At 37.5% G+C, this 16,070-nt stretch overlaps 1 protein-coding gene across 1 annotated transcript in view; it reads left to right on the top strand.

Moving 5' to 3' along the window:
* The window catches only part of KLF12 (KLF transcription factor 12), a gene marked incomplete at its 5' end in the record, with an annotated part of 276,473 nt that overhangs the window by 97,827 nt on the left and 162,576 nt on the right, over positions 1–16,070 (top strand). Inside the window, 1 exon segment of the mRNA NM_001191270.2 lies at positions 13,081–13,627. Within this exon segment, the coding sequence (NP_001178199.2) occupies positions 13,081–13,627 (547 nt within the window).

Raw genomic sequence — 16,070 nt, 5'->3', positions numbered from 1 at the left:
GGTAGTCACTAAATACTGATTGAGTGAAAGCTTTTCATCAAAAACATATGAAACTTTGTAGTATCCAAACATTGATATGTAATTGTTGACATTAGTTTCTCAAGTTTGAAAATGTTTTCCAGATAAACTATGATGCTGCAGCTTGAGATTTCCAGAAAAATTCATAGTTTTAACCCACTTGGGTTACTGCAAATACAGACTTTTATTAATAGATACCAGTTTATATTTAATTCTTTTCTTAGTTTTATTGCAGGTTATATAGGTAGCTATCAGGACTTCCCTGATAGCTCAGTTGGTAAAGAATCTGCCTGCAATACAGGAGACCCCAGTTTGATTCCTTGGTCGGGAAGATACGCTGGAGAAGGGATAGGCTACCCACTCCAGTATTCTTGGGCTTCCCTGGTGGCTCAGCTGGGAAAGAACCCACCTGCAATGCAGGAGACCTGGATTTGATCCCTGAGTTGGGAAGATCCCCTGGAGAAGGGAAAGGCTACCCTACCCATTCTGGCCTAGAAAATTCCATGGACTGTATAGTCCGTGGGGTCACAAAGAGTTGGACACGACTGAATGACTTTTACTTTCATATAGGTATCATATGGGCTTCCCTGGTGGCTCTGTGATAAAGATTCCACCTGCCAACACAGGAGATTTGGGTTTGTTTCCTGGGATGAGAAGATCCCCTGGAGAAGGAACTGGCAACCGACTCCAGTATTCTTGCGTGGAGAATCCCAGGGACAGAGGGAGGCTGGTAGACTACAGTCCATGGGGTTGCAAAGAGTTGGGCGCACCTCAGCATGGTTGATTTACACTCTTGTGTTAGTTTCAGGGGTACAGCATAGTGGTTCAGTTATAAGCATCTTCATTCCTTCTCGGATTCTTTTCCCATATAGATTATTATGCAGTGTTGAGTAGAGTTCCTTGTGCTATGCAGTAGATCCTTGTGGGTAATCCATTTATATATATACTGTATGTACGTTAATCCCAAGCTCTGTATTTATCCTTTCTTCTACATTTCCCCTTTGGTAACCATAAGTTTATTTATTTTATTTTTTTTGAAGTCTGTGAGCCTGTTTCTGTTTTGTAAATAACTTCATTTATATAATTCTTGAAAATGTTATTACTTGTTTTAAGGTATTTAACGACTCAAGACTTCACTCACTAGCATTCCTGAAAGTGTGTATCTGACACTTACACTGCTGTCCTGCAACAGAATAGAATGTCCCTTTACTACCTCCATGTCAGCATTTCTAGTATCATTTTAAAAATCTTTGTTTTTTTTTAAAGCTCTGTCCCAGCCAGGAGGAGTGCTGAGCTTAGATTTCCCCAGTCGCTGTCAATCACACTGGTTAGCAGGAGTCTCGTCTGCTGGCAAGTTTTCTTTTTCAGTCAGATCGGTCTTTCTCCATTCTGTCTTCCTGTTCTGCCTTTGTCTTCCCTGAAGCGCTAGTCTGCCCCTTCTCCCCTTTTGCTCAGATGCTCATTTGATGGATGAAATCAACAGGGGCTTGATGTGTATAGTTAATTCTCCACATAAACCTATTAATTATGTACGCTTCTGTGTGCCTCGTGGCAGTCACAGCTTAATGAGGGACCACTTCAGAAAACCTCTGGACAGTCTCACCCCGTTATAGTCTTAGAAAGACCTGCGTGTATCTATATTCCATTTACCAGGAAGCCAAAATACGAAGCTAGAAAAGTTCGTCCGCACAAGGGCCTTCTGCTGATTTGTAGGGGAGCATTTAAACACTATTGCTTCTGCCACTTGCCTGGTGTTGCTGCCTCTGACCTCAGGGTTGGGTGGGAAAAAATGGATTTCTCTCAGCTTTGCCGTTAGTCTTGTTTGGCTTGTTTGTGGGTCTCTCTTTAAAGGCATTTTCTATGAGCAGGGAAGCATGTCAGGCTTCTCTTGACTGCTTCCTTGCTTTAAATATCCAAAAAATAAAGCCTACATTTTTGCAAATATACCACCCTTTACATAAAAAGTGTGTTATTGCTGTATGGATTTGTAATGTGTTGTGGTTTCCAGTTGTAGCATTAGGTGTATCTGCCTCTCTCAGGTCATTTTCTAGTCTGAAATTTGATGTTTTCCAGTACTATGAAATAGCCTTACAAAAATAACTCTTGTGGCGAATGTTTTGTGAAATCAAAAGCAAGGTCCATCTGGTAGCAGACAAGATTAATCTGTTTGAGAATGGTAAACATTTTGCATATTTTAAAATATGTAACTAGCACAGAACATTTGCCTCAGGCACTTGAATAAGTCTGTGGTTTAGAGTGAAGATTCAAATGAACGTTTTATTCCTAAAAGTCTATAAGGTATGCTTTCTTGTCTTGTATGGTAAAACTTCAATATATTAAATCAGTCACTGAATAATAATGCTCTTTTAAAAACAAAAGAACAAAAAAAGTAACCGTGATATAGTAAAGATAAGCCTATAACAGTTAACCCTTTTTTAAAACATTGCAAATAGTATAATAATTTTGGTTTATTAATTTTACAAAGAATTATAAATAAAATAATAGATAAAATTGAATCTTATATTGAATTCAAATTAATTTTAAAGAAGTAGTGGGCTTTACTTTTTTAGTAGAGATTAGTTACTTTCAGAATAATTTGGCAGAATGTACTTGAGAATTCCATATACTCACCCCACTCTTTAACAGTTTCCCCTACATAGAGTCTTGCATTAGTGTAATATATTTGTTGGATGTAATGATTTAATGAACCTATATTGATTCATTATTAAGTATAGTCCATGCTTTACATCAGAGAAGGCAATGGCAAGCCACTCCAGTACTCTTGCCTAGAAAATCCCATGGATGGAGGAGCCTGGTAGGCTGCAGTCCATGGGGTCGCTACAAGTCGGACACAACTGAGCGACTTCATGGGTTAATTCTTTGTGTTGTACACTTCTGTGGGTTTTGATAAATGTGTGGTGACATGTAACCACCATGGCAGTAACATACAGAAGAGTTTCATTGCCCTAAAAATTCCCTGTGGTTCTTTTTCATCCCTTGCATCCTGTCCCCCAAGCCCCTGGCAACCACTGATCTTTTTACTGTCTCTGTAGTTTGCCTTTTCCAAAATGTCATAGAGTTGGACTCATAATTTATTTTAACATGTATTTGTATGGTTTTCTGAAGTTCAGTTTAACAAATTGCAGGAAAATAGGAGCAAAACTAACTTCTTATACTTCCTTTTTTGACACTTCTTATAGTGGCACTATTTCTTTACCTCATTTGACCAGTTAAATGGGATTTAAGTGGTTTAATATTTTGAGCATAAATATTCTCATCCAGCAAATGTGGTTGAGTGTTCACTGATTATGTGGTAGTACAAAATACTATTAATTTACATGTTGCGCATTATGTTCATGTCCAAACATGTTTGTCAGTCTTTTCATTGCTTAGGAACATCTGCTATTAATTTTTTTAAAAATGCACAGATAGAATAGAATTGCTTCTGTCTTCTACCACCCTTTAGGAGAAGCCTCCTCACCTCAGGTTTGATCCCAGCTTTACAACACATAAGTCCTAAACTAGAATTTCAGATGTGCAGTCAACTGTTAACATAAATTCTGATTGCTTTGGGTAAATGATAAGATTCAGGAAAGTTCTGGGAAATAAATAACTCATGGAAAAATGTAGTAACTAGGAAATAAGGAAAATTTAGAGTAAATTTAAATGTGTGTATTGAATCCTTTAAAAAGGCCAGCATGTTTACAATTTGAATATGAAAGCATAAAAACATAAATGTAAAATCACAGAGAGTCCATTATGTTATGCATATGTTCTGAATTTTCTTAGGGAATCAATCATTTCTTAAATTGACACTTGAGAGATTGAGATAAAGTAGTTGAATTAAATATTCATTGAAATATCTTCCCCTTTAACTCATTCAATACTTTGGAAACCAACTTCCAGATTGTAAATGTAAAAGATTTCTATACTTGTTTCCTTTTATTCTCATCTATACTTTTTGAAAAAATATAATTTGTCTTTCCTTTTTTGAGTATATACTCTGATTTTAGTTTTTCTTGGTCAGTTTTCTAAAATCACACTTTTATAGCAGTTGTGTGTAAGAGTTTGCCCTTGAACATGCAGAGAGAGTAAAGAAGAAAAATCACTGGGCTTGAAAGCAGTGTGAATGATGATTGTCAGGGCAGGGCGTTTGCAAGACAAATCTTGAAAGACAGGCTTTCCTTTTTAGTAAAATAACACAGTAGAGAGGAAAGTGAAGTTGATGCTTTTTCACAAATTGATGTTTGGTGCCTTTCACACTGAGGGCATTGATGGCCAGAGTTGAGCAGGTTGCTTGCTTTAAGCATGGTGCTCATATTTTTAAAATTTCATATACTAATGAGGAAAACTAAAATGTGTACCTATTGTGCATTTCATATAAAAAGAGGAATTCACTTTAATTGAAGTGTATTTGCATTGAAAATAATGCAATATAACTTAAAAACTCAATGAAATGGTATATGAAGTCATAGATTTCGTTTATTCCCTTTTTATGTGAAATGCACAGGAAGCTTTTTTCTAAATTAATTTATTTTTTATTGAAGGATAATTGCTTTACAGAATTTTTACAGCTGTTTTCTGTCAAGCCTCAACATGAATCAGCCATAGGTATACATATATATATATCCCCACCCTTTTGAAACTCCCTCCCATCTTCCTCCCCATCCCACCTCTCTAGGTTGATGCAGAGCCCCTGTTTGAGTTTCCTGATCTATACAGCAAAAGCACCTCCCGTGAAAAGTGCATATTCAACTACTCGCTAAGTCAGACAGTGAACCTTACATAAACTGACTGTCTACTGCGACACAAGAAACAGATGAAGCTCAGCAGTTTCATCTCATGATGAGACTGTTGAACAATGGCTGACATCCCTAAACAGTTATTTTAATGTATTTATGTATTACTGTCATAATGGATTCAAACTGATTTATGGATTGATAGATGATATTTATATTGTGAAACTAAGAGATAAAGCCAGTCAATTAAAATGAATTCATCAACTGTTAACATGATCATCCTACGAGCCAATCTAATGAAGCTAAAAAAAAAAAAGAGAGAAAAAAAATTAAACAGTGTCCAATGACTATCCAAGAAAGCCTTCCTCAGCAATCAATGTAAAGAAATAGAGGAAAACAACAGAATGGGAAAGACTAGAGATCTCTTCAAGAAAATTAGAGATACCAAGGGAACATTTCATGCAAAGATGGGCTCGATAAAGGACAGAAATGGTATGGACCTAACAGAAGCAGAAGATATTAAGAAGAGGTGGCAAGAATACACAGAAGAACTGTACAAAAAGATCTTCACGTCCCAGATAATCACGATGGTGTGATCACTGACCTAGAGCCAGACATCCTGGAATGTGAAGTCAAGTGGGCCTTAGAAAGCATCACTACGAACAAAGCTAGTGTAGGTGATGGAATTCCAGTTGAGCTATTTCAAATCCTGAAAGATGGATGATGCTGTGAAAGTGCTGCACTCAATATGCCAGCAAATTTGGAAAACTCAGCAGTGGCCACAGAACTGGAAAAGGTCAGTTTTCATTCCGATCCCAAAGAAAGACAATGCCAAAGAATGCTCAAACTACCACACAGTTGCACTCATCTCACAAGGCAATGGTACCCCACTACAGTACTCTTGCCTGGAAAATCTCGTGGATGGAGGAGCCTGGTAGGCTGTAGTCCATGGAGTCTCTAAGAGTCGGACACAAGTGAGCAACTTCACTTTCACTTTTCACTTTCACGCATTGGAGAAGGAAATGGCGACCCACTTCAGTATTCTTGCCTGGAGAATCCCATGGACGGGGGAGCCTGGTGGGCTGCCATCTGTGGGGTCGCACAGAGTCAGACACGACTGAAGCAACTTAGCAGCAGTAGCAGCACATGCTAGTAAAGTAATGCTCAAAATTCTCCAAGCCAGGCTTCAGCAATATGTGAACCATGAACTTCCTGATGTTCAAGCTGGTTTTAGAAAAGGCAGAGGAACCACAGATCAAATTGCCAACATCCGCTGGATCATGGAAAAAGCAAGAGAGTTCCAGAAAAACATCTGTTTCTGCATTATTGACTATGCCAAAGCCTTTGACTGTGTGGATCACAAGAAACTGTGGAAAATTCTGAAAGAGATGGGAATACCAGACCACCTGACCTGCCTCTTGAGAAATTTGTATGCAGGTGAGGAAGCAACAGTTAGGACTAGGCATGGAACGCCAGACTGGTTCCAAATAGGAAAAGGAGTACATCAAGGCTGTATATTGTCACCCTGCTTATTTAACTTCTATGCAGAGTACATCATGAGAAACGTTGGACTGGAAGAAACACAAGCTGGAATCAAGATTGCTGGGAGAAATATCAATAACCTCAGATATGCAGATGACACCACCCTTATGGCAGAAGGTGAAGAGGAACTACAAAGCCTCTTGATGAAAGTGAAAGTGGAGAGTGAAAAAGTTGGCTTAAAGCTCAACATTCAGAAAACTAAGATCATGGCATCCGGTCCCATCACTTCATGGGAAATAGATGGGAAACAGTGGAAACAGTGTCAGACTTTATTTTTAGGGGGCTCCAAAATCACTGCAGATGGTGACTGCAGCCATGAAATTAAAAGATGCTTACTCCTTGGAAGGAAAGTTATGACCAACCTAGATAGCATATTCAAAAGCAGAGACATTACTTTGCCAACAAAGGTCCATCTAGTCAAGGCTATGGTTTTTCCAGTGGTCATATATGGATGTGAGAGTTGGACTGTGAAGAAGGTTGAGTGCCAAAGAATTGATGCTTTTGAACTGTGGTGTTGGAGAAGACTCTTGAAGAGTCCCTTGGACTGCAAGGAGATCCAACCAGTCCATTCTGAAGGAGATCAGCCCTGGGATTTCTTTGGAAGGAATGATGCTAGAGCTGAAACTCCAGTACTTTGGCCACCTCATGCAAAGAGTTGACTCATTGGAAAAGACTGATGCTGGGAGGGATTGGGGGCAGGAGGAGAAGGGGACGACAGAGAATGAGATGGCTGGATGGCATCACTGACTTGATAGACGTGAGTCTGAGTGAACTCCAGGAGTTGGTGATGGACAGGGTGGCCTGGCATGCTGCAATTCATAGGGTCGCAAAGAGTCGGATACGACTGAGCGACTGAACTGAACTGAACTGATATGTTAAGATAGAATGTGTATTTAAAATCTTACGTGGAACCTAAAAATGCTTACAATATCTCGACATGGTTTATCAAACAGAGGACCCCTGCAGTGGCTGTATTATGCAACCCTGCATCAGAATATCTCTTATGCTGAGTTCTTTAAATCAAGTCACTCTGAGAGCTACAATAATAGATTTAGGTTCTGTTTGGAATTTTTAGTTCTAAAAAAGGAGGCACATTTGTTTCTGTCCCATAGTCTTAGTATTACTTAAAAGCACTTAATGCCTTTCATTCAGTCTTTACAACGATTTTATGAGTTTGGATTTAATATTACTCTTGGATAAACTCAGGCCTGGAGAATTTTTAATGATGATACCAAGATTGTATAGCTAATAATTAACAGGGCAGGTCATGAATTCAAGTCTTTTATGTCCAAATCAAATTTTCTTTCTATGATGACCACGTAGCTCTATAACCATGAAGTCATGAACTGTATGTATAGGAAAGTCACTCTACAGTCTTTTCTGAACACTCCCATGAAGTGATTTCTCAAAAAGTTATAAAGGTAAACTTAAACATAATATTTAAATTCTTGCTAGCTGACTGGTGGGCTGGATGAATAGATGAATGGAGTGGTGGATGGACAGATAGATAGTTTGACACATCTTTTTCGTTTATGTGCCTGTGTGGGTCTTCCCTGGTGGCTCAGTTGGTAAAGAATCCACCTCCAAAGCAGGAGACCTCAGTTTGATCCCTGGGTTGGAAAGATCCCCTAGAGAAGGAAATGGTAATGCACTCTGGTATTTTTACCTGGGAAATCCCATGGACAGAGAAGTCTGGAAGGCTACAGACCATAGTGTGGCAAAGAGTTGGACATGACTGAGTCACTAAATTACTGTGTGTGTGCACGTGTGTATGTGTACAGATACCACTTCTCTAGATATAAATCCCTGGTGCCATTAAAGATGGAGTTAGCTTGTAAATCTTGGAGGACATATACCAGAATATTATTACCCAAGTGTTCCTCAACCATGACCACACATAGGAGTCTCTGGAGGGCTTTCCAAAGATGAGGTGTTGTCCAGGTTTTTTTTTTTTTCTTTCTTTTTAAAATTACCAGGTAATCAAAATATCAATACAAGGTCAGCTTTAAAAAGAACTCACTTAAGGACTGTAATAAGATTCATCTGATGCTAATGGAGGACTTTAGAAAACACAGCAGCTACTGTGAGTACTCACATATAGGAAGTTTTAGATGCATTTTTACATTCACTCAACAAAATACCTAAAGCTGAAGTTAGAGTTTAAAACATTTATTTAGGAAAAGGGTGATCTGATTAGAACAGCTCACAGATGAGTGTAAGCCTCATCTCACTGAAAGGAATATGTTCACGGAATATTGTGCATTGTAGTTTATTGAGTGAATTATTTTGAATCAAACTGGCTTTCGCACTCTTGAAGAAACAATATGACGCAGCAGTATAATCCTATGTATGTTATCTTTCAGTTTTCACACCTTTTTATGAAGTAGATGGTTACATTTACCAGACTTTTGTGTGTATTTATGCATTTATTTCTAAAAGTATGAGAGGCGAAAAAATGATTGTGGACCCCCCTTCCAAAATATTATATCATTTTTTGGGAAATGAAAGTAATTCTCATTCTCTTTGTCATAAAATGCAGGGTGCCCTTTTATCTTCATGTCTTTAGAAGGAATTCTGTTTCTGTTGATAATATTAAATGTAGTTTATGTGTTTGATCATGTTTTCCACACCAGGATCATCAGCAGCAAAAACTTAGCTAGATGTTTCCCCCAAACACAGATCTTAATGGGCTTTTATTTAAAACAAACAAGCAGCAAAACAGCAGCAGCACTTAGCGGATGTTGCTGCAAGAGTTGCCCATCAGTGTTGTATCTAGAATTGAGTAGTTACAGACCAAGGGCAAAATTTTAGTATGAAATCCTTTCATTGTTCTTTTTTTTTTTTAACAAAATTTTCTTTTCCTAATTGTGCATAAAACTTTTCTTAGTAATTTCTGTTTTTTTCTCAGTGTCTTTGCCTCTTAGATGCTGTTTCCTGGTAACATAGCCATCCATATCTCTCTTTCTCAAATCTGGTAGGATTTCTCCAATCCTTTCATTTCTAACTGCTCTCAGTACTTCTCAGTTTTCTCCAGCTTTCTTTCTTTCTCTTGGCTACTCTCCCATGGCTTCCCTACAGTTATGTGTTTATGAATTCGTATCTCTTGGTCAATGCATTTCCGGCACTTTCTAAAATCCAAGAAATGAATTTCTAATAACAGTTTCAGGATCAAACCTTCCAGGTCTTTTCTCTTTCCTAAAAGGAGGAGTACGCATACACTGTTTGGGAAACTGATTTATATAGTATTGCTGGTCTTATTGGAGAAGGCAATGGCACCCCACTCCAGTACTCTTGCCTGGAAAATCCCATGGACAGAGGAGCCTGGTGGGCTACAGTCTGTGGGGTCGCTGAGAGTTGGACACGACTGAGCGACTTCACTTTCACTTTTCACTTTCATGCATTGGAGACGGAAATGGCAACCCACTCCAGTATTCTTGCCTGGAGAATCCCGGGGACCAGGGAGCCTGGTGGGCTGCCATCTATGGGGTCACGCAGAGTCAGACATGACTAAAGGGACTTAGCAGCAGCAGCAGCAGCTGATCTTATGTGTGTGTATGTGCAGCTTGAAGCTGGAATTATGGATGGTATACCGGCCACATTATCACAGGAGAAGTGATTGGTAGGGGCTATGAGAATATGATTTATGTCAACACTGTAAATAGTTGAATGGTATGATGAGGGTTTTGTCCTCTTTATACTGATAAAGCATTGTTTTCGGACGTGCTGGCTGTGTTTCATCTGCTACATGTGAAATAGGAACGAGTATGTGCCTCTGTGATGATTAAATTCGTGCATAATGTGTCTAACATTCCCAAATAAGATATGTTTGTCATCCAAAGGTTTGGTTGATCCTTCCTAATTTTTTGGATCATTTTCTATATTGTGGTTTGAGCTTATGTAAAAGCTATGTAGTTATCAAGGATTTGAATGCACCTGGGGTTCTTAGTAGGAGAAGGCAATGGCAACCCACTTCAGTGTTCTTGCCTGGAGAATCTCAGGGACGGGGGAGCCTAGTGGGCTGCCGTCTGTGGGGTCACACAGAGTCGGACACGACTGAAGTGACTTAGCAGCAGCAGCAGCAGCAGGGTTCTTAGTGGGCTTCCCTGGTGACTCAGATGGTAAAGAATTCACCTGCACTGCAGGCGACCTTGGCTCCATCCCTGGGTCAGGACGATCCTCTGGAGGAGGGCATGGCAACCCAGTATTCTTGCCTGGAGAATTCCATGGACAGAGGAGCCTGGCGGGCTACAGTCCATGGGTTCGCAAAACAGTCAGACACAACTGATGTACATACTCTAACAATACGGGCCTCTTCGTATTGGATCTTTATAGCTTTCTGGTGTATACAACAGAATTACCAGAGGAACATTCTCCTTCTATTTTTAAAAAACAGTAAGGAGTAAATAAATTTTTATACTGAGAGATTAAGCTATATTACCTACAAAGTATAGACGTGTTCATAATATACAGAAGTCTAAGCAGTTTGCAAAGCTCATTGAAGCCTGATGCCTCAGAAACCATCTATTTGCACTGTAAGCTCCAAACCTACCAACTGTATTGTCATAGTCTGCTAAAGTACTCTTTCATTTACTTTACAAAGAGTTTTCTGCAATGATGAATTATATGTCAGACTTGGGTTTTTAAACATATGTTGGAACTTTGTGTCCAAGTATAGTTAGAAAGAGGTTTGTGATGGAAATTAATCACTATCTCCAAAATTAGAATTTTGGAGCTCTCTAAATATAGTAAAAGAGAGAGGTTAATCTCAAGACTATATTAGAAAGCAAACCATGTTTGATAGTATGTACTCAATGACATATTTTACAATTTTAATGACAAACCAATTGGGATATTTTATGAAAGTAGCTTCAACAAAGAATTCCTGTATGGGTATAACCCACTAATAAGAAATATCCTACCTTTTTTATAAAGAAATTAAATGCTAATACTGGGTACAAATTGAAATACTCTTCTTATTGGAAGAATAGATAATGCTAATAGCTCTTTATAAAAGTTGCTCTGTTTATGGCGTTTGTTTTTGTTTTCCTTTGTTTCTTAATATCTGAGAATATTTAAGTTCTTATTTCTCAATTTCAGCACATGACATCTTGTCATTTAAAATTTTATGCAGTATATATTTTGGATGGTTCATTTTGATATTTTCTAATTATCTTTTTGCGGGTAAGTAACCATGTTGACTTAGAAAAAAAAATAAAACTTCAGCTCATTTTCCTTTTTAGTTGTTCTGGTACTATTGTTTAGCTTATCTCCTTTCTTTTCTCGTTGCTAAATAAAATGCCCACACAGTATTGTATTTTCTGAATGGAGCTATAATTTATATTCTACAAAGAAAGATTTGAAGAAGCATGTTTTGTTCCTTTAAGTGTACGCTCAACTTTGAGAGAAATAGTGAACCAAATCTATTATCAAAGAATGAAATGAGCCAATTTAATATAATTTTAGGCATTGTTGTTCTCATACCGTAATGAAGCTGAAAAAAGAGTTTTTGATCTTCATGTAATAGAACAACAATGTCCTTGTTAGCCTGGTCAGATTATATATACCCAAAAATAATCTATTATAGTGTAACTCTCTGTTAAGGCAAGACAGACACATACTAGTTTGGAGGCCATTTTAGGCCTTGGAAATAGGCATTTAATAAACATTTCTTGAATTTATGAGTGAATAACTATAAAAGTAAATTATATCTATGCTCAGTAATAACACACTGAGCCCATTAGTTTGTGTGGAATATTGGATTCTTTAGTATTATTGATTGTTGTTCCTAGTATTATTATTAAATTTTGCTCATTAAAATTTGAAAGAAATGAAAACAAACTTGGACAAAATTGTTATCATTGTCTTAAACAACGTAAGCGTAGGCAACTTAAGATTTATAGAATAAGTTTTTCCTAAAATTATTATTTCCTAAAAATGTCTGTTGTGGAATTTCTTTATATTATTTTGAGAAAATCTTTTTCATTGTTAAGAGCTAAGTTATAATCCCATTGTTAGAAATGATTTGTACTGAATACTTTCCTAATTGAGCGTGGGAAGTTGGAGAATTTTATGCCCTGTTTTAATGCTCAAAACGAGAATGGTATGGTGGATATTTTTCCAAATATGAAAGCTGAAATGTCGTAGTGAGTTTCCCCCATGTTGTTGCCAGGCCTCCTATAATAGTATTGAGTAAGGGTTAAAATCATGAAATCTTAGAATTTTAGAGCTGGAAAAGATATTTAAGGTTATCTAATCAAAGTTTCCATTAGTTTATAACTAATGGAAACTGAAACTCCTTAGTGGTGGGTCAGACCAACAAAATGAATGTTTTTAACTTTAGTTGTATATGTAATGTCTTAAGAAGACAGTATAACTACAACTGAAGACCCCATGCTGTAGTCCGTGGGGTCACAAAGAGTTGGACACAACTGGGCAACTGAACAATAGCCAAATACTTGGTACTCTGAACTTGTCTTTTAGAAGGTTTTATGTAAGATTGCTGTTCATTTTTAGGTTTCTGTGGCCTTTTTTCTTCTCCATAGTGTACTTATTTCCCTGGATTTTAACGACTATGTTGATTGCTCTTCCAGTTGTCTTGTACTTTTGAACTCTCATCTTTAATTATGATGACTGTCACAGAGCAGTATCTCAGATACTTGGAGAGTGAATTAATGTCCCACAGCAATAAGAGAAAAATTAATAAACATTGAAGTCATAAATCGTACATCTAGTGGAGGATGTGATTAACAGAGATAAACATGTTCCATTTTTCTCCCCACAGTCTCCAAACGTCCACAAGTACCCCGATATGGAAGCTGTTCCCCTGTTGCTAAATAATGTGAAAGGGGAACCCCCGGAGGACTCATTATCTGTAGATCACTTCCAGACACAAACTGAGCCAGTGGACTTGTCCATCAACAAAGCCAGGACATCCCCTACAGCCGTTTCATCCTCCCCAGTTTCCATGACAGCGTCCGCCTCCTCACCTTCCTCAACTTCAACCTCCTCATCGTCTTCTAGCCGTCCAGCCTCATCCCCGACTGTTATAACATCAGTATCTTCAGCATCATCTTCGTCAACAGTATTAACTCCAGGGCCCCTCGTTGCCTCTGCCTCTGGTGTGGGAGGCCAGCAGTTTTTGCACATTATCCATCCTGTTCCGCCTTCAAGTCCCATGAATTTACAGTCTAACAAACTGAGTCACGTTCACCGCATCCCCGTGGTGGTCCAGTCGGTGCCTGTTGTCTACACAGCTGTGCGGTCACCTGGCAATGTGAACAACACTATCGTAGTACCACTTTTGGAGGATGGGAGAAGCCATGGCAAAGGTAAGAGACACAAGCGAGCCTTGCTTTATTTTACCACTAGAAGTAACTTATGCAAGGAAGTTACAACTAAGAAGTTCTGTGCACAGTGACACAGAGGAACAACTGATCTGCTCCTGTGAGTAGAGCACAGTTTAGTAGAAACTAACCTCGTTTTCATATAGGTATATGTTTCAGAATTACTCAGTCCGTATGTTTATGTATCAAGTCATATGATGTCAGAATTCTAATATGTAAATTTGCTAGATGATGTTTACCTTCATAGGAAGGACAGTCTATATAGTCAGCATCACTGCTTGCAGTTGTGAATCCCTCATAGAGATTAACAGTTATGAAAAATTTAAAAAGTATATCAAGATGTTTCTTCCTTCAGTTGTTCAGACTGGAACTTATTTATCTGGCAATAATATAAAATGGCATGAAGTTCCAATGCTTGTTATCTGTTCGTTGACTTTTGAGTAATTTGTAAATTAAGTTGCCATTAAAGTAACTCTAAAGTTAGGTGTTTGGCTAGAAATGCATCATGTAGTTAGAGTTCTTATCTTCATATAAGTCTAAGTTATTATTTTAAATAGGAGGAAGCTTCTATGAAAGAAATAATTCAAAATGCAGTATTAGTATTTCCTTCTGGGGATTAGAAGCAGAAAGATGTTTTGTTACATGCTGCTGCTAAGTTGCTTCAGTTGTGTCCAACTCTGTGTGACCCCATAGACAGCAGCCTACCAGGCTCCCCCGTCCCTGGGATTCTCCAGGCAAGAGCACTGGAGTGGGCTGCCATTTCCTTCTCCAGTGCATGAAAGTGAAAAGTGAAAGTGAAGTCTCTCAGTCGTGTCCAGCTCTTCGCTACCCCATGGACTGCAGCCTACCAGGCTCCTCCGTCCATGGGATTTTCCAGGCAAAAGTACTGGAGTGGGTGCCATTGCCTTCTCCTTTGTTACATGAGTTTATATAATAATATCAAGTTAATTATATATGATAGCTGCTCATGAAGTTATTTTTCTTCTTCTAAGTTATTTTTTTTCTATTTTTAAGTCAAAGGAATTGTAATAACATAATGTTGTTGATTTTTCCCTTTCTGTAGATCTAAAAAAAAAACCCCACCATTCTATAGAAATGTAAAATGTCTATAATCATCAACTCATATGCATGTGTTTCATCTTCAGAGTCTAGAAATAATGATGGATTAAGACTTAGGCTGTAGTACATTTTGCTTTGAATACCATGTTACTGCCAAGCTCATAATTAAAATATGATGGATGAACACATAAAACACTGCCTTTGTGTAAAATGCTAGTAAACATAGTGGTTTTGGTTCTTGTAACAGGTAGGATTCAGTGCATAGGAATAATATTTGATCATGAACTTGGAGAATTTTTGCAAACATACAAAATTGTGCATGCATCTTTTGCAAGTTACTGTTTTATCTCCAATGAGTTTCTTCATAGCACATGACAAATTGCACCTTTTCAATTTTACCAAGTGAAAAATCTCATGGCTTACAACAGTCAAAGATTTAGACTGCAAACTTGAGATCCAGGTACTATGCTTACCTAACAACCATTTTTTATTTTTGGTGCTATTATGGACAATGGCCAGTAACTAGTCTCACCACTCTCTTTGTAAACTAGAAAAAAAAAGAAGGGAGTATCTACATGGATTTTACTTGAGTCAAACTTTCTTTGATATTACTAATATTTCTAATCCAAATGAGCTAATCGATTTGAATAAGAGTAACATAATTAAAGATCACATTAGATATTTATTTTCATTTATAATTTGCAGATGTGCTTTAAATACTTTAAGAATAAGCAATTAGAAAAAATATAACTTTGTATATTACATTATTTTATATATGTGTATACCATGAAATCCAATCTTTGTGCATTATCACTTATGAAAGCTATTGCTTTTATTGTGGACGTGATTGATAAGGATTTTAACACTGTTCGTGACCTTTTTTTAAAAAACAATTTTGGTGCATTAATGAAGGAAACAGATGTCTCTTTTATTTGCCATTATCATTTTATGAGAGAGATTACTTTTATTTAAAGTTTACTGCCAAAATTTAATTTTCTGGAAAATTTACCTTGTAGAAGAACTGTATTAAGACTCATGCTGTAATTTGTTCTCTACATGAGTATTTTTGTTAGTCTCATGCAGTGTTTGTATTCAGCAGTTTTTGCATGTCAAGAATAAACACATAACTATCAGCACACTAAATATGAAATGGATGTTAACAGCATGAAATTTGGGATCAAGGATGCATGAGTTTAGAATCCTAGTTCCCTCACTTCCAGCTTTGGACTGGGCAAAGTTATTTAATCTCACTAATCTTCATTTTCTTCAGTGATAAAATGCAAATAAAATATGATATATCTTTGAAGATTATTGGAAATATAAAGAGTTTATGTGTACATGTCTAGCACTGGTAATAATTTATCATTAT

Source organism: Bos taurus, chromosome 12 (assembly GCF_002263795.3).
Source record: "Bos taurus isolate L1 Dominette 01449 registration number 42190680 breed Hereford chromosome 12, ARS-UCD2.0, whole genome shotgun sequence".
Lineage (NCBI taxonomy): Eukaryota > Metazoa > Chordata > Mammalia > Artiodactyla > Bovidae > Bos > Bos taurus.
The sequence above is the reverse complement of the archived record's forward strand: the minus strand, read 5'-3'. Positions and strand labels throughout refer to the sequence as shown.